The sequence below is a fragment of the Pezoporus flaviventris genome, unplaced genomic scaffold, assembly GCF_033815535.1.
Source record: "Pezoporus flaviventris isolate CSIRO_AGI_PZ_B2104156 unplaced genomic scaffold, CSIRO_AGI_Pfla_v1 ptg000088l, whole genome shotgun sequence".
NCBI lineage: Eukaryota > Metazoa > Chordata > Aves > Psittaciformes > Psittacidae > Pezoporus > Pezoporus flaviventris.
In genome coordinates, this window is record NW_026892636.1 from 699,779 (window position 1) to 725,253 (window position 25,475).

Genomic DNA, 25,475 nt, shown 5'->3' on the forward strand with positions numbered 1-25,475 from the left:
CCCCCCGAGGCTCTGGGCAGTGGGGCCGGGCGCTGCGGGGGAATGCGGGGGGCGGGTGCGAGCGCTGGGCAGTGGGGCTGCGAGATGGCTGGGAGTGTGGGGTGCTGCGAAGCCGGGGCATGGGGGGCTGGGAGCTGTGGGGGTCCCGCAGCTTTCCGGCCCTGGGGATGGAGCGGGGCTGTTGTGGGGGGCCCTGGGGGCTGTTTCCCCCCGGGGGGGGGAGGTGCTGCTGGGGCAGCCGATCCCCGGCCCCCGGGGGGGGAGGGGTGGTGCAGAGGTGTCGGTGACTCTGGGGCGGGTTTTGGCTCCTGGAGCGGGATGGGGAGCAGGAAGGGAAGGATGAAAAACCCGAGGGTGGAGATAAGAACAGTTTAATAACCGAAGCACAATGTACTAGTGCTGGTAATAGTGATAATAATGATAAGGGAAATAACGAGAAGAGAGAAAAAAAAAAAGTAAAAGGGAAAAAAAAAACGCAATAAACACAAGTGATGCCCAATACAATTGCTCAGCACCCGCTGAGTGATACCCAGCCCGACCCGAGCAGTGATCCTTCCCTTCCAGATAACTCCCCCCAGTTTCTGTACAACTAAAACATCAGTGTGTTGTCAGCATTGCTCTCGGAATAAAGCCAAAACACAGCAGAGCACCAGGTACTAGAAAGCAAACGGGCACTGTCCCAGCCACAACCAGGACAGTATCCACCCCTTATTCCATACCATTCATGTCATGCCAGGCCTCACACTTCCCACTGTCATCCTTCCTGTCTTTTGAGACTTATACCTATACACACACACACACACACACACACACACACACACACAGAGTTATCATTCCCTTAGTCTATGGGCCGTCCATACAAAAGTCCGTTGAATTCATTCAGGCCCTGACCTGGGGCTCCATCTGCCATAGCAGTGTCTCCAGGCAGGAAAAATGGATGGTGTGTGGTGTTGGGTTGTTGGATGCTGAAGCCAGTTCTGATTCCATCACTGCAACACTTGTCCAGTTTGATCAAAGTCCATTCTTCATTAATGGTGATCAAGGGAGTCAGGTTCAGATCTTCAGACCCCACAGCGGTGGGGACAGGGGCCGCAAGGTGTCCCGTGCAATGATGGGTGTTCAGCCGCCATGGAAGCGATCACGGAATTCAGTATTACACAGCATCATAAAGTTCAATTCACTGGCTCTTTTCACCCCAAATCAGATCTCCTTCAGGTACACACCGGACTTCCCCACCCTCCCGCAATACCCACCAAATGCCCCCAGCTCTTTGAGCAAAAGCAATCCCAGAAGCGGGTTTTCTTTTGCCTGAATCGGCAATAACCCAGACTGGTTGCCCCAGCACATCCTTTATGTGCACCCCAGGAACTTCATCTCCCTTTATGGTATGTAAAATTTGTAATTGGGCTGGGTCAGCCCTGTTGGCAGATCCTCTGGTGTTGAGCAAGCAGGTGGCCTTTGCTAAGTGTATCCCAGTGTTTGAAAGTCCCACCACCCATTGCTCTCAGTGTGGTTTTCAGCAGCCCATTGCACCATTTCCATTTCAAGTCTCAGTTTGTTGAGAAGGGCCAGAACTTTTATTTGCCCTGCTGCTGATTTCCCCTGGTCATCGAGCTGAAGGCTTTAGATGTGGGAGCAGTTGATCTAGGGCTTGTTCATGTAATTTTATGCCATCTAAAAATTAAACGGAGTTTCTCTCATTAAAGCTCTACAAATGCCCTTTAAATCCTAGCGCTTTTAATGTATGAGATAGCTGTGGATGGCCCGGTACACAGGCTACGCGTACAGCACCCTACAGTACAAAATATGTATGACCTTCCTGGTCCCTGTGTGCGGCTGAAAATGAGTGTGGTGTCACAGGAGGTTATTTGAGGATGAACTGAAAATGTTCCAGGCCTTGTTTCTGGGGAAGTCTCTGGTTCCCAGGTTGTCCTGGTGCTCTGTGGACAGGCTCCTGGCCATGTGTTGTCTGTGCAGGTGTCCGGGAGGCTCCGTGCTTCGTCACGGAGTCGCGTCCTGCACTGAGGTGACTCTTAGTTACTGCCGTAGCTCAAGCACAGGCCCTCGCCAACGGCTGCAGTCGCTGTGAGTGCTGGTTTTTGTAAACACGTTTTTTTTGCAGGGGATTGTCTCTTCTGTGAAACGTTTGCATGGGATTTCTGTAGTTAAAAAAATACACAACTGCTTTGTTTTCCCCCTCTGCTTGCCTGTGGTGAGTAGGAAGGAGAAGGAGAATGCCTGGCAGAAATGGGTAAAGAAGAGAAAGGGGAAGAAACGAGCCCAGAGCAGCAGTGCGGAAGGTGCCAGTGAAGAGCAGGGAGAAGAGAAGCAGCAGCCTCCAGCAGGTCAGGCGAGAAAGTGCCCCTCCCAGAGCAGCGTCCCAGAAAAAGGAAGGCGGCGAGAAGTTGGAGTCTCAGGTGAGCCTCCTGCTGAGGGAATGGGTCGTGGGTTTCGGTGGCTGAGAAGTTGAAGGGTGAGAAGCAGTCTCTAGGTTCAGGCAGGCCTCGGTCAGACACAGCAGTGAAGCAGCTATTTATTTAACGTTTATGCACAAACGGGTGTCCTGGCAAGCAGGCACACACAGCAAAGGCAGAACTTTAATTTGTATTTCCTTTCCCATCCTCAAGTTACCTCCCTTGTTACCCCATTGGTTGGGGACTCCAAGGTTTACAGCCTCTCCGACGTGTATAATCTACGTGCTAACTGTCCCGCCTCTGGTTACACCTCCCCTTACTCAGTTTCGTACACCCCTTCCTCTTACTTCTTTCTTTCTCTCCTTTTAGGGTTTGATTTCATAACTCTCTGGCAGGCACATGGTACCCCAACTTACTGCTTAACTACAGCAGCAGTTTGCACCGGGTTAGCTTCATAGGCTGTACAAAGATAGTGTTCTTTTGCACCGCAGAGCGTGTCTGTTGCCCAAAGGTGCCGTTGTCTTTAAGCACAGAGTGTGCCTGTTTAAGTCACGGTATTTCAAACCCTATGTTTCGTTCCCTGAGTAACTTAGCCCCAGCCCCAATATTGCAAAGTCTTAGTATTACAAAACCTTAATATTGCAAAGCCTCATCCCAAATGTGCAAACCCAACAGTGTTTCTCTCTCATGCGTGATTTTTCCCTGTAGGGAGCCTGCCATTTTCTTTTCACAGAATCATAGAATGGTTTGGGTTGGAAAAGACCTTAAGATCATCCACTTCCAATTCCCCTGCCACAGGCTGGGACACCACACGCTAGATCGTGTCGTCCAAGACTCCGTCCAGCCTGGCCTTAAACACTGCCAGGGATGGAGCATCCACAGCCTCTCTGGGCAACCTGTTCCAGGGCCTCCCCACCCTCACAGTAAATGCAGTTGTTTTCATCATTCAGAGAATCTTTTTGGTAAAGGATCAGCGCAGCTTACAGATGGCATCACTAATGGCACAGCTTCTAAGTACCCAAGTTTGGATCATTAATTCTTTTCTCCACCTTGGAGCAAGAGTAGTCCTAAAGCATTGCTGCCTGGTTCTTAGTTGTTCTCAACATGCACCAAGTAACAGAAAAGACCCGAAGGAGAAGCTCTTGGGGTTTTATTTCTGGTGTTTAGGCAGTGCCATTCAAGAGGAGACTGAGAGGTCTGGGAGCAGGCAGCTGTAAGCACACCTTCCTGGGATACCTGCCGAGCGGCTTGCTTTGCTTATCTCTCTTTCCCAGTGGTTTTAAATCCTGAATTGTGAGAGTTAAATGAATCCATTGATCTCAACAGAGCACTTCTGCATGGAAATAGCTGCTCAGGAGGGAAAGATGCCTCTTAGTCATGGTGCTTAAGAACTAGACGTACATTTGTTTGATTTTAAAATTCATACCCTTCCAAATGCACTCGCAAATGCATTGTGTCCCTTTCCAAATGCTGCAGTAAGCATTACTGAAGGCAATTCCATAGAACAGGGCAGTTTGGCAGGTGGCCTTTTTTCTTGCTTTCTGATTGCACTGACTTTCCTTACCCTTCTCTACCCCCAGTGTGTCTTCTTTTCTTGCAGCTTGGGTCTCACAGTGCCCAGGCAGGTTTGTGACCTACATTGATATTCAGGCTTCCTACAGATACAAACCCGATCAGTGGAATTACTTGAAGCAGTTCTGCAGACCTGGTTTTAAGAGTCCTCACAAGGTCTGTGTGTATCAGGAGGAGATGGAATCCATTTTGTTTCTTCAAGCAATGTGTAATAAGCATGATTTTACTGGGCTACAGCAAAGCTTTGAATTATTCTGATCTCACCACATAAGGAGTTGTCCCATACATACGCTTTGACAGTGATTTGGTCAGGGATGAAGGTCTTGTATGCACATCCCATCCCTAACTTTTTCAGTGATTACTGAGTATCTGCAGCTACCCGTGTGGTTGCGGTACTGTAAGAAGTATCCTTTAGTACTTAAGTACCCCGCAGCAGTCGAGCAGAGTGTCTCAAAGCAGTTCTTAAGGCTCCTGTTGTGTAGAGCTCCTCAGTAATTTAGCTAGGCAAAGAAGTCTGTCTTTCCTGGAACTGATTTTGCACTCAAATGTACTGTGTGATTTCTCCCATCTCTAAACCGCCTTGCACTAAAGCTGTGTTAGTTGTGTTAAATTCTTACTCTTCTTTAGGAGAAAAGTAAGGGGGAGGCAAGGAGCGATTGCCCAGTCATTGCTGCTTTACCTGCCGATCCAAAGTGAAGAGGTCTTTTCTTTTTTGTCACTAGAAAAGTAAAGAATAGTCTTTTCCCAAATCCCATTGAGAGGCTGGATTCTCACATCATGAATGTGTCTTGCAGCTCCAGCAGTCAAGTTTGGGGAGGAGGCTACAGAGTCCAGTTTGGGGCATTTTCTCAGAGTGGGTGGGAAACAAAACCCACGTAGTTAATTCTGCTATGTATTCAGCATTCCCAGTTTTCCCCTTTTCAGTGTGTTGCTCAAGCTCTACGTGATGAAGGTTGTCCTTTGATGATCATTCCAAGCAGGCCTTGTGAGTGGTTCTATTTCTTACACACATCTTAGCAGACTGTAAGCGTTCACATGAAATCACAACTCCAGCCTGAAAAGTGTTCTGTGGCAAGGTCACGAGGAGCTGGCTCTTACCTGGCAGTGGCCTCCATTCAGTTTTAAACAGTTTGAAAGTATGAAGCTTTATCATCATTTTTTCTAGGGAGCCATCCATGGACACTTGGAGTGTGATTGGGTCAAGCTGAGCTCTTTCTTGCTCTTGAATCATTCCTGATAAGAAGTGGCTTACGGTGCAAACTGTTCCTTCCAAAACATGTGAGCACCCAACCGAACCCAAGCCAACCTGTTGGCAGGAAGGAAATGCCACGACTGTAGGAAAGCACATCTGGGCAGCTGTTGAAGTTCAGGTGGTGCTTGAGCCCAGTTAACCGGGCAGCTTGCTTTTCAGTGCTGCACATAGTGCTGCCTATGGAGAGCAGCAGAGGAATTAAGGGGACAAAAAGCTGGTTTCATCACTGTGGTCAGCAGGTGCTTTTGAGTAGACAGGCAGAGGTCTCAGAGCTCAAGAGTATCTGTCACTGACCTAGAAGCTCATGCAAATAAGGAAGTGCTGTTATTTTTTTCCATGCTTTAAAATAGAGATTGTGTAAAGCAGGCCCAGGCTGTCAAAAAGAGAAAATAATGGATGAAGCGATAAAGAATTAAAAATCTGTATGAAAAATGATGTACTGACCCAAAAGACAGAAAATCATTTGCAAAGAAGTTCTTACCTTCTTTTTGCCTACAGCCAGAGGTGAAGATCAGAGAGGGAAGAAAAGAGACATGTTAGTTAAGTGTTTCCTGAGAATAAGTGGGGGAGTAGATATTGCAGACTGAATATTGAGCCCAGGCATCAGTGCTTATTGGAACCTGATAAGGAAAGTGCAGAACCAGTAGATAAAGGTGACGTACAGCTGTGTAGGAGGACTGACCTACTCTTCCCTTTGGAATGAAACCTAGGATTTGGTGCAGCAAAGAGCAGGGCAACATAAATGAGTATGTGAACGTCTGTCCTTGTCTCTCTCTTTTATAAACTCCTCCTCTCTCTGTCTTACCCATAGTTTCTGTCTTTTTTTCCATTGCTTCCTTTTTCCATTGCTTTCCATTTCTGCTTTCTTTTGGTATTTTGAATAGTTCTGAAGAGATGCTTCCTGGACTTCTCCATGAACAGTGGCGTGCTAGCTGTGGCAAATCAGACTACCTTCAAAGATGGAAGAGGGAAAACAAGAAACGTAACCGACCTCAGGGGAGCTGCAAAGTAGGTTTTACCCTTCTTAAGTGCTTGTGTGTTGGATTCTGAGACTGTGAAATAATTTAGGAATTGAAAAACAAAGATCAGAATCTGTTGTATCAAATGGCTGAGGGTACCCGGATGAGACTTCCTGGTAGATGGTTTCTGTGCCTGAGCACTTGCAAAGTTCCAGTAGGGTAACCCAGCACTGTGGTATGCAGAAATGAGCAAAGAGCCAAAAGCTTTAGTGTTCCTCAGAATGACTGTCAGTTTTTAAGACATTCCACTTGGTTTTCCTAGCCAAAATTAATAGCAAGGAAAGTTAAAGGAGGTTCAAATTGAAGTCTTCATGCAGCAGGACTCGGGCCAGCCAGTGATGGCCTCAGCTCTTCCTTCCTACAGCAGCCTTCCTAGTGCTGTGGATTGTCCTAGTACTTTTGCATCTCACCTCATCAGCACGCTCCTGTTTTTAGCACACGTCTGAAGGTCAAAAGGCAACGTCCTGGGCTCTGATGCCAGACAGCACCTCCCTTGCAGATGGACAGCAAGCATCTCCAATGCTGGGTAGCAACCAGCTACTCTCCATCCTCAGGCAGTCTGGAGCACAGGGGTACCTTTTCTTACCTCTGGATCTGAGGCTGCCGCATTCTAGCACCATCCCAGCAGTGCTAGCACCCGCACCTTAGGAAGTTTCCTTCTTCTGGCATCTACAGCTACATTGTTTGTTCTTTGACAAGATGATTCTTCGTTTCTTCTTAGGAAACGTTAATATGGGCAAGCACTTTGCAGGCTAGGAAAACAACTCCAAGAAGTCCTCCTTTTGCTTCACTGAGCTGTTTTCTGCTTCTCTGCTATTAGCAGTCTTGTCTTTTCTCAGCAGCATGAGTAATATCCTGGATGCAAGATCAATTGGACTAAAAATTTTGAAGACTATGCTATTTCTTGGTATGGGATTTTAATGTAAGATTCTAATGGGTAATTTTATGTTTTTCCAAACTTACTATGGAATGTGTAGGGAATTGAAGAATTGATCATGTACGTGTTTGTTACCAAACCTACTTTTAAGCTTTGCCATAATGTTGTTATGGTTCTGTATGTGAGGTAAGGATAGCACAGCATACATGCATACAGTATGGTCTGGAGTAGCTTTTGAATATCCTGCCAGGCAGAAACCCAAGAGGTGCTGCTGTCTTCTGTTGCAGGACCCATCTGCATGGTAATTCCAAACCTAGAAATTCTTGATTACAAGACTTTCAAACCAATTGCAGTTGTTAAATGTCGTGAGTATCTCTATAAAACACATCCCAATTTCCAAATTGATACTAGCAATATGTAGTTAAATTCATTGTAATACACAAATCCAGTGCAGCAGGAAAAGCAACTCAAAGAACAAAAACTACTGAACAGAGTTAGCTTTATCTAAATGGCCATTCTCTCTAGATCTGTTATTAAAATCAGACGTATGGTGAAGATTCTCTCAAAGGAGATGCTGCTCAACAGATGGGCTGGAGAGAGACTTGACCATTTTCTGAAGAGACTTTCTCCATACTGAAGCCAGTTTCCCCATTTCAAATAGGATACTTTTATAAGGGATTGTTGTTACTTTTAAAGTAGTTGGGTAGAATTTTCCTCACACTTTTCACCAAATGACAGCATGCATCCAGTGATTTCTGGGCAAACATATGAAAGTGCCAGAGTTTGGGTGATGAGAGTGAAGGCCTGATGGTGAAAGGAGGTGGGATTAAAAATCTAATATGGAATTGCTCTGTTCTTTTTATCCTACTCCCAAAGAACTGCTGCTTTCAAGGCTCAGTTTAAGGGAAGCACTCTATTAATGACAGTTGTTACCATGTATTCATTCAGTTTTGGTGTTACTAGAGCAAATCTGAAGCTAACCGTAGATAAAGGTATCTTACTGCCTTGAAGAACAGTCAGGAACTCCAAAATGACAGTGCTTTTTTGAGGAATACATTCTGAATTTGAAACAAGCCATTCAGAAAGGGAACACGCATCATGCTGGGAAGCCTCTAAGGGGCTAGGACTTAAGACCAGTTTACAAAGGTTTAACTAAATAAACTGATGTTCTTTTTCTTGTCCCTCTGCCCGTCTGGCTTAGTTTGCCCAAGACATCCGGTTTTGATTGTTTGTGGTCAGGCTGACCCGTTTGTTATCTTTAGTCACTGGCTAAATAAACTGGGAACGTTCAGAAGAGAAGTTCCCGACCACAGGGAAGAAAAGGGTTTCATTTCTTTTGAGTCTGTTCTAACACAAAATTCTGATGTAACACCTCAAAGTTCTCGAGAAATGAAATGTTCTGTGAAGCGTCTGAGCTGGATCTTTGTTGGATGGAACCATTGTTCCCACTGCTTTATTTGCATTGCTTTAGAAGAAACCTGCTGAGTAAAGGCCTTTTGCAGTCATTCTTTCCTTTCTGACTTGGTTTCTGGGAGTGAAATGAAAGCAAATGTTTCCTTAGCACAGACTTGATAAAGACACTGGAGATGTCCATCCTAGGGGTCCCACTGATGGCTCTGAACAGGTTCTTTTTATGGCTCACTATGCCCTGATCATTTTCTTCTCCGATGGGTAGAAAGGATCACTGGTTTTCCTCCTAAAATGAATTCTTTTTTTTCTAGGAAAGCTCCTCAAATGTTACTTTCCTAATATTGTTTCTGTGCAAGCAGGGATTTTAAATAGAGGACATAAACCAGTAACCTCCCCACACACAGGTATTTCTCCCATTTAAGTTTGTGTGCTGTAGACTAGGCCATGGCCTGGAAAAGGCAGTGAGTTGGTCAGCCAGTGTAAATGACCAAACCAGACGTGTGCTGGTCCCATTCAGACGCCCTGAGAACTCGGTGTACGCAGACAATTCTGGCTGTGTCCAGATCATCATATATAATCTGTCTGTTTCTAACAGCAGAGAGCCATGAGGAAATATTTCATAAGGAAGATTTTGAAATACATTTTTGCAAACCGATCTCCTACACGAGACGAAGGGACCCTCATTTGGAGTAAGAGGCGTGCAAGAAAGATGCTCACACTTGTTCTGCCTGGGTTTCTGTTTCTTGTCTTTCTAGTGGGCTGTTCGTTGCAATGATTGTGAGTCTGCTCTTCCTTGTGTTATGGAGGTTCACAGCTGGGATTCTCTTCTGGATTTTCATCTTTGGCGTGACTGGAATTACAGGTTATGGTAGGTGTAATCCTCCAGCCTCTGAGGCTGTTTTTCCTTATTGCATGATTTTGGGCAAGGAAAGCAAGTGACTACATCAGTTAAATGCTGTAGTTGGGAGAACTAGTGCCTAGGTTTAGACTCCACTAAATGAGAAGGGCCTAAATGGCAGCGAAATTTAGTAAGAATCCAGGTGTGCTGATACTTAGCCCCAGATATACTAACCTGAACTGTTTGTCCCCAGTGTACTTAGTCCGCTTTCACTTGTACTGATCTTTCTTATCTGTAGATGTGATGTTATAGCTGGCTAGTCTCGCAGTAACGCGTGTTTAGTTTTGCTTCCCTGACATGCTGAGGACAAAACGCTTCACTTGTCAAAGATTTAAATAACCCCAACCTTGTCTTTGCACTCTTCAAAAACGCTCATTTGATATTGATTGATTTTTAACAGGCATCTGGCATTGTATCTGGGAGTACGACCATCTTAAAGGAATACCTGGATCTGAGCTCACTGTTTCTGGTACTGAATTCCAGACAGACTTGAGAGTGCACCTGCAGCTGAGGCAAACATGGTTAGCATTTAGTAAGTGCCCTTTAAACTTGGTATCCGTTAAGGGATGTTCAGAAGATTCAGTTGCTGTCTTGCTACAGTTTCTGCCTTGTTAAATCTCCTCCTCTACATATGTTGCTCGTAGAAGTAATCAGAATTCACTTTCTTTATATAGTACAAAAATCTACTTTTTCTGCAAAGTGACTGTGTAAGGGGCCAGAATGCAGTCGCGCTAGTGATGAGAGTGAAAAAGGCTTGTGTTCCTAGCATTCTACTTCCCGGGTGTTCAGTCTTCCCAATGGGGAAGCAGAAGGCAAGAACTAAGTCCCGATGAAGATAAGGAGGGGCATTTTTGTCTCTCAGTCTGTTTATGCCCCCTCCTGGAGGGCCCCAGAAATGAGACGAATAACTCTGTGCATCTTTTGTAGACCTGTTTACATTCAGGTCACTGCATTTTCTTGGAGGCTGTCCTGAGGCTGTGTAATGAACCATCACAAATGTCATAACTTCTGGTTTTCAGAAGTGCTTCACTGCTTTCTCTTACAAGGGCAGGGTATTTAAAACAATCCTACTGGAACAAAAGACAAGGAGGGGCACAAGAGAGAACAAATACCTGTCAAACACTATTTGTGCTGCTGTTACTACTCTATTAGAAGGCACTAACTGATGATGAATGGCACATAGCCTAAAGCAGTGCTTCTCCCTATTGGTAGCTAAATGAATTGAGCATTAGTTTACTCCTTTAATCTGCTTCCTCTGCTTTGTGTCTTCAAGTAACTGTGTTGGATCATTGAGCTCAGGAGCATCTTTGCATATTGTTGAGGCAGGGCTTTTTAGCATGCTGGCCCTAGAGAATATTAGGATTTTCTTACATCTTTCCGTGTAACTCCCCTGCCTGATTCTTAGCAGCCAATGTACAGTTTATCCAGAGGTTAGTGTCACTTTCAGATGAGTGAATTGAGGTACTACTAATGGGGACAAGCTACGTTAACTTAAGAGATCTGAACTGGGCTGAGACCAACTGCAAAGCAACCTGCCTATGTATTCCTTCATGGAGAACCCTATCAAAAATAGGTGCTGAAATGTGTGTAACAAAACCTTTGTTCTGAAGAAAGTCTGTGGCTCTGAGCACCCCAGGGGTCACTTGCCACGTGCAGTTCTGATGGCTAGGGGTACTGCTCTCAGTACTGGGGATCGCAACTGAACATCATCTCTGACTATCTGGGTCTGGATTCTGAGGCTGTGTCAAAGCTGTGGGGCCAATTCCCCTGTCCCTGTGCAAACCTCCAGACGCCACGGCTGAGGGATACCTTCCCTTTGTCCTCCTCTCCCTCCACAGAACTCTTGGTTTCAGCTGGAGGAGTCAGGGCCTGCTGTGTGTAACCATCCACCATTGCTGGGCTGGTTTAATTGTTGTCTAACCCTCTGAGGCACCCAGAATTAAGGGATGTGTCTCAGGGTGAGAGGAGGTGTGCTTCAGGCATTTAAGACTCTGCCTTCTCGAGGTGGAGTCCAGAGAATTCTTTTGCTTCCTATTGCAGCAGTAGGATTTGAAGTGACACAAATAGAAATCAGAGAGAAGCCAACTCTTTAAACAAGATCTGGGTTATGAATCAAACGCTGCTCACAACTAAGAGAGGAAATGTTTCGGGACATGGTGCTCTCAGCTCTCTAACCTTAGAGCAAGTTTGTCATAATCATACTGATGCTGATCTTCCTAAGGAATCGGATCCTGATCGCCATTGCATTGTGCTTATAAGAGCTTTCTCGTTTGCAGGAAGACATTTCTTATCTCCCAGCTCCCTGCCTTAAGAGTACAGACGCTGTTAGCGGCCCCATGTATCCTGGGTGCAAGGAGGTGTGTGCCCAGTGTGGGGCACTGTTAATAGGAGCCTAAGAGCTACAGCTGCCAGCTTTGCTCTGTCATTGGATTGTCTCCAGAGAGACATATACTAGTGGTAGAGGAATGGTGTTGTTTTGGCTGGGGCTTTTAATTTAGGAAAGACCTTTTTTTCTGGAAATGCATAAGTCTGCAGAGGGAAAAGGAGAATTCCACTACCAGACCTTGTGATGTGGTGTGGTCCAAGGCTCTTCTTTTCAGCTCTGCTTACAAAGGAAAGCAGAGCAGGATGTGAGAGTTGGGAGGCCTCTTCATTTTGTGTTTTCTGAAATCTGGATAGGCTTTATTCACATTGGTTCCTGGTTTATCCAGTGCCAACTCTTAGTTGTGGTTTGAGTTTGGTTTGGGTTTGTTTTCATGGGAACATAAGAAAGGAGAAATGGACTTAACACGCCCTTGGATTTAATTGCAAATAAGCTAAGGCCTTGAGGGCCTCAGAAGTAGAGCTCTGTTAGAGCACATGGAGTTAGCTCTGAGTTTCTCTGTGTGCACTTGCTTGTAGTTTTCTGCCCTCTCTGTTGGTGTTATGGTTCTCAGGAGTCAGGGTTTAGGATTTTTGTAATGGGATTGGGAAATGCTGAGGTTCTGCATTCAGCCAGGTACCTGTTTCCTGTCTTATGCTCCTGTGCAGTTAAAGCATTGCAATTAATTAATTATCTGTGTACCTCTCTGGAGGAACAGTCTTCTGGTCTACAAGACCGGATCAGTCTCTGCTTTCACCTTAGCCAAACCAGTGTTAAAAGGGCTATTTGGTCACTTGGCACTTGCTGCACCGGTGCACTCTTCCTCACTGGGCATTTGCGTGTGATGTACCAACTGGATAGTGAATTCAATGTCATTAGAAAGAACTGGGCTAAAACCCATGCCAAGGTAGAGGATCATACAAGGTCTTTTATACTACATAAGGTTGGCTTCAAGGGGTGAAAAAGGAACCTCAGCAAAGAGTGACTATGCCCTTTCTTGGCTGTATGCTCTGTGAACCTGCTGTTAATGGTCGCTTAGTTAGCTTGGGTGGGCTCCACGTGTGTTTTGTACAGAATAATGTAGGGAAGGGGTGAGAGAACACAGAGCGCCTCGAGTCCTCTGAATTGCCTGACAGCAGCCATTGTCTGTCCCTGGAAAGGCAAGGCTTTGGTAAAGTGTCAGAAAGGGGACAGTCACGTTTTGCAAACAAATTGTTCTTTGTCATGCAAAGAGGGCCATGGCATACAGCTCTGGGATGAAGTCTGCCTGAGTTCTGTAAGTAATGAAAGTATTCAGTCTTGTCTGTGGCCCTTCATACCCATCTCTGCATAGCAAGAGCGTTTTTCTGTGAGCGGCACAAGTGTTTTAGAGCTTGTGGTTACCCCCTGCAGACTCCTGAGTTGCTCAAAGCCCACAGCTCTGGGATTCCTCCTTGAAAAACCTCATTCAGTTTTCTGGCTACATCAGGAGAACCTGTGTATAAAGTAATGGCTAATCCAACACCATGCAAGTATGCAAAGCTGACTTGTGACCCAGAGGGAGGTGTTACAAATACTTCCCTGCTGTGAGAGCTATCCTAATTGTATTTCTTAATCGCTGTTAAATGCAATGTGAGAAAATGTGCGTACCTTAAGTAATGATTCCTCCTGTTAAATCTGAAAATAGTGCTTCGTGTTCAGCTAAGACTCCTTTGTTCAAAGCAATTTAGAGCTATGAAGCATTTTCTTTGTGCAGTGTCCTGTGAGCAGGTGAGTATCAACCAGCCTCATTTTCTGGGTGAGAAAAGAAGACGCAGAAATAGAGGTTTATTTGGAAAAGGGTTCCTGAATTCATGAGGATTTCTGGTTTTGTGGTTCTCAAAAGGCAGTGGAAGAATTTGAAAGCTGTGCCTCAGACTTGCCCAAAGAGCAGCCAGGTTTCAAAGCAGAGGCTTGGCTGCTTTTGCACAGTGATGACCTTTATGAAGCTCCAGAAATACTTGTCTTTTGACTTGAGTGTGGGGTTGAATTGAAGTGTTTCTTGAAAACTAGAACTATTTATCAAATTTTATATCAAGGTTATTTTCAGGTGTTTAAATGTCAATGTACTGCTGTGGTTAGGTACATCCCAGACAATTCCCCAGCATCCTGATACCCGAACACTAAAAAGAAAGGGGTTAGGAACTGACTGGTTTTATTTAACGCCCAAACTGAGCAAACGCATGAATTGAACAACAGAAGTAAGGAAGAGTAATTTCATGTAAAGACTGCTCCTGTTTTAATACCGTGAGATGGGTAAGGGAAGCTGTGGCAGCTTGTACAGAATGGCTCAGCTCAGTTGATTTCAGCTCGATTGTGGTGATTTGCACAAGCCTCTGGCTTTGACTTACCCTCTGGTTTTCAATTGTTCTTATTTCCTCACTATTACTTTTTATGTGAGCAGCTTTTCTTTAATGAAACAGAAGCGTTTGTGTATCTTAAAAGTATATTTCTGACATTCAAATTCCATATCTCTAGGTTTCAGTCATGTGGTAAGCAGCCCTGTTTGCCAACCGTATAAAGTTAAACACCTGCATAGGACATGAGTCCTTATATATGCAAACAGGTTACATAGTACTGGAGTGGAGTGCAGTGTTGAATGATCTAATGAGACATCAAGCAGAATGATGTGATTTGTATGAAGCTGCTAAATTTCAGAGCCTGTGAACACAGGATTCAGTGCTTATCATTGTGGTGTTGATTTCTCTTCCCGGACAGGCTTTTAGCACAACCAAGGTGACTGAACTGTGTGCAGGTGCTCAGCGTACTTTTGCTTTTTATGGAGGAGAAAGCCCGTACCTGAGTACCTCTTCATCTTCCAGGTAGGCGATGCCTTTGTCTTTCTCTGGCTGGTGAACTTTGCAGTTGCACTGGGTCCACGGACCCTTGCTGGTGCCTTTGCCTCTTGTTCCTGGGCCTCTGGCAAACCAGCTGATGTTCCACTATGGCCACTCTTCATTGGAACAAGCAATGCGGTGAGACTGTGGGGCTGGACGTGAGCCCTGTCACATATCCAGCAAGTGCAGGTTTTACATGTAGGGAAGCCATTCTGCAGATGCTGCAGCCCCCCGACCCGACTGCCGCCCCCGCAGCACGCGCACACACACGTGCGCACCTATGGTCTGAGGTGTCATGAGCCCAGAGGGCTGAAAAGCATTTCTCTTAGACTGTATGATTTATAATGGTAAGAGAGATATGTAAGCATTTCTATTATTATTATGGATAATTTTAATTATGTATATTTTTATATAATTATATATATTCTATAATTATATAACCTTCCTTACGTGTTCATGTGAAACTTTGAGCCTTGAGACTTTTGTTTGCATTTCATGATTTTTATGAGGGCACATTTCATTAAGGAGCCAACCCAAACCAGACTGGGATTCTGAGATTCTGTGATTTTGTTCCATACCTTTAGCACTGGATGTAATTCTTAAATAATGGGCAAAATGAACCACAGATTCCTTCCAGTGCCAGTTATGTTAGTAGGGGTAAGACTGGAAAAGTAAATTGTGTTTTCTTCACCAGTGTCAGGAAACATGACCAAATTCAGGTTCCTCTTCATGCTGCATCAACAACCACCGCATCTTCAGGACCTGTGCATGCATCTTGTTCCAGTGCTAAGTAGTGCAGTTAGTAACTACTCTGGCTTTTTAATTTTACTGAGAACTAACTTAGTACCTTTCTGGCCTAGTTTTAGTTGTCAGTAAAGTCACTCTTTCCAGTTGTCTTCCTATTTTCTCAGTAGCCTTTGATCTGTAAGGATCCGTCCCAGCAGCTGTGGCTGTCAGCTTCAATGTTTCTAGTGACTTTCCTGCTGCAGACTCTAACCAGGAAAATACTGAAAACCTCTTGATAGCCTTCATGACATGATGTGATGTGGCTTGTTCTTCAGGTGGCACCATGTCTTGAATGCAGACATCTGCTGCCAGTGACTACACCCACTTGCATTGGATGGGAGTCACCAATAGCTCCACAGGTGCAGCCCCAAAGCAACATCTGCATAAAGGTAATTGAGAAGAAATCTAACAAAAGAGCAATTTACCTCCTGGCATGCATGTTTCTAACAGGTGACTTCTGTAAAAATAGTTTGATCCAGCTTGGGTTTCTGTGATTGCATTGTGAGAGCTTTAAGGGTTAATAGGATTCAAACCACCTTGAATAGAAATAAGCATTAAAGGTAAACCACGTAAGCTGAGGAAGGCATCTTGAAGAGCACAGGAGGCAGTTGTGTGAAAGACAGGACACGTGCACTTGTGTTCAGTAGGGAGGTATTCTGTGATTCTATCATTTATGGCCTTAGTAGTACTGAGCATTTCATTAAATAAGTCCTCATTACTCTGCTTCCCTCAGTTGATTGTAAGTGCTTGGCACAGATGGGCTGGCAGGACTGGGGCAGTGGGGAGATGCCCAAGAGGCTCAAGCGCCGCAGTAGTCAGTGATCCAAAAGTGCTGGTGGGCTTAACTAGACAAAATCTACCCTCCAGAATGCTCCTTACCCAAGGGTATTGGGACCCAGGTAGAGGCTGTCCTTCAGCCTTGCAGTCAGGGGAAAGGGTGTGAGAAGGAGTGAACTGATACAGCATGTCCACAACTGGTAGATTATAGGCACTGCCGCAGACTGGGTGTTTTCTGGCAGTCCTGATGCAGGTGCAAAGGCAGTCCTGAACTATTTGGTGGCAACCATCAAAATAGCAGGCTCATGATTCTCAGCTCTGGTGGAATCTGGCTTGTGAGATACAGTGACTGTGCTCGGGCACCCTCATGGGGATATGAATCATTTTCCTTGCAGACAGTGGTCTTGCTGCTTTGTGTGACTGCAGTGGCTGTTCACAGTTTGCAGATACCATGTGAAACGCATTCTTTCTCTACTTAAAAGGGCAAAGTAATTTGTCAGGCATGTGGCACGTGAAATCTTCACCATAAACACTGTGTGACTTGTGCAAGCAGGCTGCCTGAAATACAGACGCTGAGGCTTCTTGCATCAATCACAGCTGGGTTAATCAAATCAAAGCACAACATTCTTTTTCTCTGGAAAACTGAAGTCATAGCCCTGTGTCCCTGTTATAAAAGCAGAGATGGCCTCCCTCATGGGGTATTCAGGGCCCATACTCCCACAGAACCTCCATCACAAATGTCCAGCTCAACAGAAGCGTACCTTTGAGTTCCTCCTGTGGAAGTCAGGACTGTGTGTGCCACTGTGAAAGCTGAGAAGGCTCTTAGAAAATGGGTAGTCTTGGCTCCAAGAGTTTTGTTTTGTTCTGATTATTTTCAATTGCAGTAGAAAACTTGAGTGTCTGTATCAGGAAGACAATTTTTGTTGTTTTCCATTATTTTGTGAAAATAAAATATTGTTTTACATTATTTTTCTTATCTCCATTTTCGTCTCCATCTCTATGTGCATACCGCTCCTGTGCTTGGATTTGGCTGTGACTGTGTAACGGATGGGAACCTCGCTGAGAGTTGATTCCCTCTCCTGACTGAGAGACAACCCAGTGTGGGTTTTTCACAGTGTATTTGGCAGAGTCCATGTGTGTCTGTTCATGGTGACTGTTTGTCGGAAAGAGGCAGGAAACCATGAGGGTGCAGCTGTTCCGTGAGTTTCCTGCTTGGGCACGCTGGGCCACCTGGCCAATGCTGTCAGTGTGACCAACACTGAGATGATGAGGAACTGCACGGGCCCACGAGTAAACAGTGGCAGAGCTGGCATAAAGCCCCTTGTGTTTCTAAGGGTACAAAAGCAGGAGCCTCTTGTAGCTGACTCCGAGGCCTCACCTATGTGTGGATGGACCTCGTAGGAACTTTCCTGATTACCTGAGTCTCCCGGCAATGGCTGCAATGGGGCTTCCCAGCTGAAGTGTGGGCCTGGAGGATGGTTTGATGATGGCTGGTGATGTCTTTCTTCTAAGTCTCTGGTCTCTCTATGCAGTATTGATTCGATGCACTGCTAATTGTCATCTGTACTTTACTTATATACATGTACACAATTTGTTTTACTGTACTTACTTACTGTATAGAAATATCTACCCAGTTCGCTTTACTGTGCTTGTTTGCTTTAGTGTGCTGGTTTAATCCACTGTGCATGTTGTACAGCGAGTGTGTGATCATTTTGTTGAGTACCCTGCCTGTCAGCAGGACACTTGTGTACCCAGCAACCTCCCTGCCTCTCTTACAGACACCAGGTCCTGCTGCTTTCCCCAAGGTGGAACTGGACGTCTACGGAAAAGGACCTACCATGTACAGGATGGAACCAAAAGCAGCCTTGGAGGAGACAAAACAGCAAAGGGAGGGCCAGCAGACTGCCGCCCAGGCAAGGTAAGGCAGCCTGCCCACCTCTCCTCCTCTGCTTCGCAACTACCAGCCTTTGAGCATCCCCACCTTCTGTTGGGGCTTCTGAGAACACACGACCACCTTAGTGGAGTGACCAGTCACAGGACAGCAGGCCTGCTCCCCTGCCTTGGCCCAAAGCTGAGCAGAGGGAGGCCAAGCAACATATCTTTGCCTCTCCACTAGCTCAGCTGTTAATTAGTCTCAGCTATAAACATCATGCAGGCATGGGCTTAACTTTATTGAAGTTTGCACATAGACCTGCAACAAAATAAAGTGATTGAGATTGAGTGAAGTTTCCATCGAGTGACAACAAAACATAAAATGAAGCAGTGTGAGGAGGGGCATCTGTAGCAAAGATGGATTTTATTGTTTAAGTGAAAATTGGATGTTCTGGGCCAGTGGTGCCCTGTGGCAGCTTCTCACAGCTGCAGCTACATGACAGCTGACACAAAGGGCTGTGAGCAGCTGTAGCCTGTTAGGAGCAAGTGGAAGTGAAGCCAGAGTTAGTGTATGTAAGGAATGGAAGGAGAGCAGAGACAGCTCCTAATTCAAGGGTATTGCCAAAGGTTAATGTTGCTAATTCAGGCTGTGGCTGATGACAAAGGCCGTGGAAGCAGTCCTGGCTCAGCTGGAGGAGTTCACCCTCTGGTTGCTCAAATGCATGGTGTATTTGGGTCACTGGTAATGCCGTCTTTTGTAAAGCCAGCTTGTTTCAGATGTCAAAGGGAGAAATAGAAATGTATGAGGACTTGAAAGGTGAACAGTGGAAGGGAACTCAAATTATCTACCTGTGAAAAAGATGAAAAGGTAAATATTAAGGTAACAAAAGATCCAAGAGATCTGAGGCTTTTTCTTTCTCCACCTGTGTTTCTCTGGGCAAATCATGTACTCCCCAACATAGAGGTGTGATTGCGCCAGTGAAAAATCCTAAGCTTGAGACAGTCAATGGTTAGTTGAGAAGCTTTCAAAGAAGTGTGTTGGTTAGCCAGTGCTTGGAACCAGCTGTGGAGTGTGGCAGACATGCAGGTATGACTAGCATAAGCAACTGTGGTTGATCAGAGAGTTTACTGTTTCTGCTTGAGTCATTCTTCTGGGTACTGTGAACCCAGGTGTAGCAGGGATGCTCTGTTGATATGAATCAACCCTACCAGTAGTTCAGTTTTATTAAAAATGAAGGTCACTGGACATTTGATGGTCAAGGGAATATTAGCTTCAAACTTGTCCAGACCTTGGGAAAACTTAGAATCATAGAATAGTTAGGGTTGGAAAGGACATTAACATCATCTAGTTCCAACCCCCCTACCATGGGCAGGGACACCTCCCACTAAACCATTCCACCCAAGGCTTCGTCCAACCTGGCCTTGAACACCGCCAGGGATGGAGCATTCACAGCCTCCCTGGGCAACCCATTCCAGTGCCTCACCTGGAATTTCTTCCCTATATCCAGTCTAAACTTCCTCTGTTTAAGTTTGAACCCGTTACCCCTTGTCCTGTCATTACAATTCCTACTGAAGAGTCCCTCCCCAGCATCCCTATAGGCCTCCTTCAGATACTGGAAGGCTGCTATGAGGTCTCCATGCAGCCTTCTCTTCTCCAGGCTGAACAGCCCCAACTTTCTCAGCCAATCTTCATACGGGAGGTGCTCCAGTCCCCTGATCACCCTCTTGTCCCTCCTCTGGACTTGTTCCAACAGTTCCATGTCCTTTTTATGTTGAGGACACCAGAACTGCACACAATGCTCCAGGTGAGGTCTCACAAAAGCAGAGTAAAGTGGCAGGATCAGCTCCTTTGCCCTGCTGGTCACGCTCCTTTTGATGCAGCCCAGGAAACGGTTGGCTTTCTGGGCTGGGAGTGCACACTGAAGTCGGCTCATGTTCATTTTCTCATCGACCAGCACCCCCAGGTCCTTCTCCACAGGGCTGCTCTGAATCTCTTCTCTGCCCAACCTGTAGCTGTGCCTTTACTTCATAAGTAGTGATCAAATTCTTGGCCGGTTCATATTTGCATGAGTGTACTGAACTCCCCAGCTGCAGGTCTATCCATAAATTACCCCTTGAGCTTTCCTTGATAATGAAATCAACGCTTTAAATGTGGACTTTTTAACCATACCATATTGATGTTGTCAGATCTAACTGATATTCGTACACAAAGTGGATAGTTAGATAAAAACTGAGAGGACTTATTCTCTATTACTGGCAGTTTTTCCAAAAAAGGTTTGCTGGGTTTCTAGTGTAAGGAAAGCAGTAGAAAACACTGTTGGCATATGTTGCCCCTACTTTGTAGCACGTTGAACCCCCAGGCAACTCTTAAACGTCAATAGCAATATAAATTACTACTAGAAAAACAGCACTAAGAGCCAAGTAGTGGTGTATGAAACCCTCTTGATTCCAGAAACTGGTGATGTTTTCTCAAAGTTTTTAAGGTTTTCAGCAAATAATATATCAGATACCACAAATTGAGGAATGATAGTAAGGTAAATGTGAATTCCTGGATCAGAGAACCTGCAGTTTCTTGCAGGGCATGGAGAACTTTAATTTTGCATCCAAAAGGGATAGGAAGTTTTATATTTATTTTTCTTGAACTTTGATACAAATTGTTATTGTTCCAGAGCTTTTTTCCGGATCATATGATACCTTTTCCAAGTGAGCCCCATGCAGCTGTAAGCCACTCTGGGATATTACAGGTGTGTAATCTTTGAATGAAGATGAGCCAGCATAGCTTAGAATTTCCCATTGCCTGTTTTTTTGTGAGCATAATTCTTTGCCACTGTTGGATCTGTTCCTAGGTTATGAATACCTCAAAATATGGTTACTACTTTTTTCCTTATGAGGTATGAAGTGGTGTGTCCCTGCCAGACAGTTACTGTATGACCGCACTTGGAAACTTAGGCATTCTTTCGGAGTGTCAAAACAGAAGATGAAGTAAAAATGGTTAATGCCTTTCTTGGGTATTTCAGGTGAAAGACCCTGTTTCCTTAAAAAGGTGGAGTGCTGCAGTACTTGGCACATACTTAACAGCAGGCATTGGTAGGATAATGAGGAAATGGGAATGTGATACAACCGCTAAAAAAAAAGGCTTAAAAGGTTAAACTTAATGAGTAGAAAATTCAGAGTGACTAGTATGATTTGTTAGCTGGAAGGCTACTGTAGCCTTTGGGGAAAAACAAGGTAGGTCACTCAGTGTTAGTCATCTTTAAGTGGACACAAGATTTTAACTTACAGTGGGAATAGATTCACAGAATGACCATATCAGGGATCATGGTCTTACTTCCCAAAGAGGGGAAAAATGAGTACTAAAGGTGGAAACATACTCATCACTCTTGCTTGCTTGTCACTAGAAAAATTAATTAATAGAAGAACTTTCAGTGGTCTTAAGACAACAAGCTTATGTGTGAGTTTTGGGGATAAAGACTGGTTGGAAAGGCAACATAAGAACACAGGATTTTAAAGGTAAAACTAAAAGAAATATTAAAGCTAGGTTGTTGAGGTTTTTTTTTTTAATTATCTAATAAATTCTACTCTAGCATCCACCAGTAAAGGAAAAACATTAAATAAATAATTCTCAAAACATTCTTCTGTATTAAAAAGTTATATCCTTATAAAAATGGATGTTTAGTCAGGAGGTTAAGCTAACCCCCAATGGATTAAAAATGTTTCCAATTAAATATAATTGACACATACAGAACTAGATTCTGTAAATAATTTTTACAAACCTAAATAAAAAGAATTAATTTCTACAGATGCTGCATATCCAATGAAAATTGGTTCACTTTTGCTACCCAAATATCAAGTAGATTTTGCAGCGTAACATAAACATTTGATTTGGATGCTCTTGCCCATATACGATATACAGCGAATGTGCAGAGCTTGTGGGTAAGATTAAGAATCATTCTAAAGAGGTAATGGTTACACCCCATTTTGATAGATGGAAAAATCTGTTGTGAACGCTCCTCTGTTGCTGTTTTATGGTGTATTGTCTGTTTAATTGTATTTTGTTCAATAAAACTTAGGAGGCATGAGGCAGAGAATACCTTTGTGAACTGTGCAGTCCTCACGCACGCACGTTTCAGCAGAAGCTGTTGGGTCAGTTGTTCACAGCCAGTCCCTATATCCTTGGAAACTTTCATTAAGACAAGTTAACAGTCTTGGTTATTATTTGTGATGTGCTTGGTCAAGTAGCAAGAGAGACATTAGTTTTACCAACTCAGTGCTTACAAGTGATTAAAAAATCACTTCTGATACTTTTATAGTTTTTTGTGGATTGAGCGGTGAGCGAGTAAAATATTTTTCAAGTATGTTTTTCTTGACTTTCATTGAAAGTGAGTATTTTGGCTGATGGCATTAAGTCAGAACATCTGAATAGCCTCAGAACAAAAACCAGTTAACTGCCTGCTATCCATTTAGCATGTGCTAAGTGAAATTACTAGGTCTGACCTACACCAGATGTCTGTGTGTACCGAAGAGAGGTTTGACCTATAGCCTAAAAATAAAGTGTGTCACTATTAGAATTAGAAGCCGTATTTATTAGAATATGGTTTCTCTGAGACAACACTGTATGTACATGTCTAGTGGTAGGCAGTGTGAATAATCTGGAAGTCTTGCTGTAGGCTATTTAAGCAAATCGGATGCTTAAAAGCATTTCAAGAAGGAAGGTAGCATGAAGCTCTTTATCTGAGGCCTCTCTTTACTCATGACAGCATTTCCAATGAATAGACTGCACAGCCTAGAGTGTTGACAGAACTGAGTCGTTAGTAGGTGATATCCTACCCTCACTGAAGTCAATAAGGTGTTGGTGGGTTTTTTTTTTAAATTCCTTTGAAGGGTCAAAATTTTATCCTAGATTTCTTTCTTTTTTCTCCCCCCCCCCCCCCCCCCTTTTTTTTTCTTTTTTTTTTGTTTTGGTTTGGCTTGTTTTTTGTCTGTGAATAAAATTTCTCCAATTTTTAATGTTGGAGGTTTTATATTTAATTGTATTTGTCACTGATCTTTTTTCACTATGCAGTATGTCATTGTTTTAAATTTAACAGTGACACCTTCAAAAACAGAAGATTGAAATTACTTGGGTAATTACAGTTCTTTCTGGTTTTGTTTTTAAGAATAAACCTATTCCCCTCCCACTGCCCACTGTTTAATAGATGCAACTGATACTCAGGTTTGGTCGGTAGACTTGAAGTTCAGAGTTCTGTTGGCCAATTTCGCAGCTTCTTTCTAATAGCTTTTTACATGTAATGTGAATACATTAGAAAAACCTATTGTAGACAGCACACGTCCAGCCTGTCTTCCAGAGGAATAAAAAGAACCTTGCACCTGATGTAGGATATGTTAAAGAAGAGAGCACATGCCTTTCCTAAATAAGCATAACAAAATAAATTTTATATATGCAAAAATTAAGTTAAAGACACAGCGGGCTTACCAAGACAGGCCCTCATCCTTTTGTGAAAGGTAGAATTCCTGGTAGTGACTTTTCCTTTTGGCCTTCCCCATTGCCATCTCTTGCCCCACTCCCCCATGTTCTGAGTTGTTCTCATTCTCTGCCTTCACAGATTTCAGAGTTAAGCTTTCTTTCTCTAACCATTCTGCCACAGAAAGTCTCTCTGTCCCTGAGCAGTTTCCCATCTGATTCTGTTCCAGATTTCAGGCTGAAATAGCCGTGCACGGAACTTCAGTCTCTTGTCAATCTCCTCGGCATGTTCCAGTCTGCCTTTCCTCATTTTCCCTTCTAGGTTTTTCTGGCCTTTCTGCCAGTCTAAAGCTCTCAGACTGACTGAAGTCAACAGGAGACAATACTGAGAGTCAGTAACAGCTCTTCACTGGCACTGCTTGGGGCCCTAGAATTTGTCAGCAGGTTCAGGGCAAAATCCTGCTCATTCCCAGCAGCATTGGGCTGGATCACTGCCAACTGTGGTCACATCTTTGAAGAAATCAGTCATCAAATTCAAACTGGATTCACAGAGCCTTGGGAAAATGTTGGCTTCTTTGACTGTCAGAAATAGTGTGTAATGCTTGAGAAGCATCCACCTTAGCAAATATTTTCCATGCTACTGCAGCCAGTCTTTGATTCAAAATGTTGCAGGTGCAGACAGATAAGGTTTCTAGTTACGAGTATGGCTCTCAAACTTCATTGCATTTAGTGACATCTAGAGTTTCTGATTTTTGTTATATTCATCTGAGACAGTGCAATGTTTTTTTCCTGTTCTGTTTTCTCACCTGTTGATTGATTTGGTTTTTTACCAACAAAAGGCATTTATTTTGCTTTGGTTTTTTGTTCAGATTGGTTTTCAATGGGTTGGCTTTGCAGTTAAGCAAATCATAATTGAGTCCTTGGTGCTGTCATACGCTGCTCTCGGAAAGACATGATGACGTTTGACACCAGCCTACAAATCATGTTATATATTTCACTGCATGGGAGAGAGGGTGCAAGTTTGTTTCTGTGTACCGTGTGACTGGTAATCCCTGCCTGCAGCATACCATCATTTAACTCTGCAATTCATCTTCCTGTATTAAGGACTTATTTTTCTGATATTAGGCATATATTGGTTATCTGTTTGAAGAGGGATCCATTCCCCCAGTGGTAAATTTGCACGTACCTCCGTTAAATAAAAACAACCAACCAAGGAACAACCAAAACAACAACAGAAAACCCTTCCAAAACCAAGCCAGAACAAAAATCCCGAAGAAGGGATCTTTTCTCCTATCCTTAGTTCTAGGTGTTTATTGCATTCGGTTCTGACTCTGAAATATTTTTACTGCTCATTCCTTCTGACGTTTACTAGTTTAACTTCAGCTTGCTCAGGTTGTACTTTCTCACACAGTCCTCAGCTGTCTTAGAAAGAAAAAGATGGATCTGGGATTGCGTTTTTCCTAGCATTATTGCTCCTTTATTTTAATTGATAGCATGGGCACAACGATGACTGTTGAAGCTGAGCTTTGTATTTTGTATTCCACTTTGGTCTGCTGAGTAAGAAAAGCGTTTTTCATGACAGCACTTCTGGTTTGAAGCTCCAGCACTTCTGGTTTGAAGCTCTTATGGCAGAAATCCTGGGAAAGACACTTGTGCAGGCTGCGAGCCAAGCACTCCTTTCGTGTTAAGCAGAGATACTAAAACCCAAAAAGATGCTGTTCTTTTTTTACATTGATTGACTCGTTTAGATTTTCCTAAAGCTTCCATTTGACGTTGTTTATGGAGTTAAAATACTTCTTCAACTCAGCCTTTATGTTTGCTACCAGTGAACCTGCTCATTGGTGGCAAATGGGGAGATGAACAGGCTGGAACACCTACCAGAACCTCCCCTTCTGCTTCAGTGTGGCTGAAATAGCTTAA

The 25,475-nt window shown here is 44.1% G+C and overlaps 2 protein-coding genes across 2 annotated transcripts in view; one reads left to right on the plus strand and one right to left on the minus strand.

Moving 5' to 3' along the window:
• LOC133280764 (olfactory receptor 14C36-like) overlaps window positions 1-25,475 on the minus strand; it is a 781,395-nt gene that overhangs the window by 597,650 nt on the left and 158,270 nt on the right. The window lies entirely within an intron of this gene.
• LOC133280763 (olfactory receptor 14C36-like) overlaps window positions 15,651-25,475 on the plus strand; it is a 377,076-nt gene continuing 367,251 nt past the window's right edge. The window contains exon 1 of the mRNA XM_061475687.1: window positions 15,651-15,834. Within this exon, the coding sequence (XP_061331671.1) occupies window positions 15,703-15,834 (132 nt within the window). The 5' untranslated portion in view covers window positions 15,651-15,702. The remainder of the gene's footprint in view (window positions 15,835-25,475) is intronic.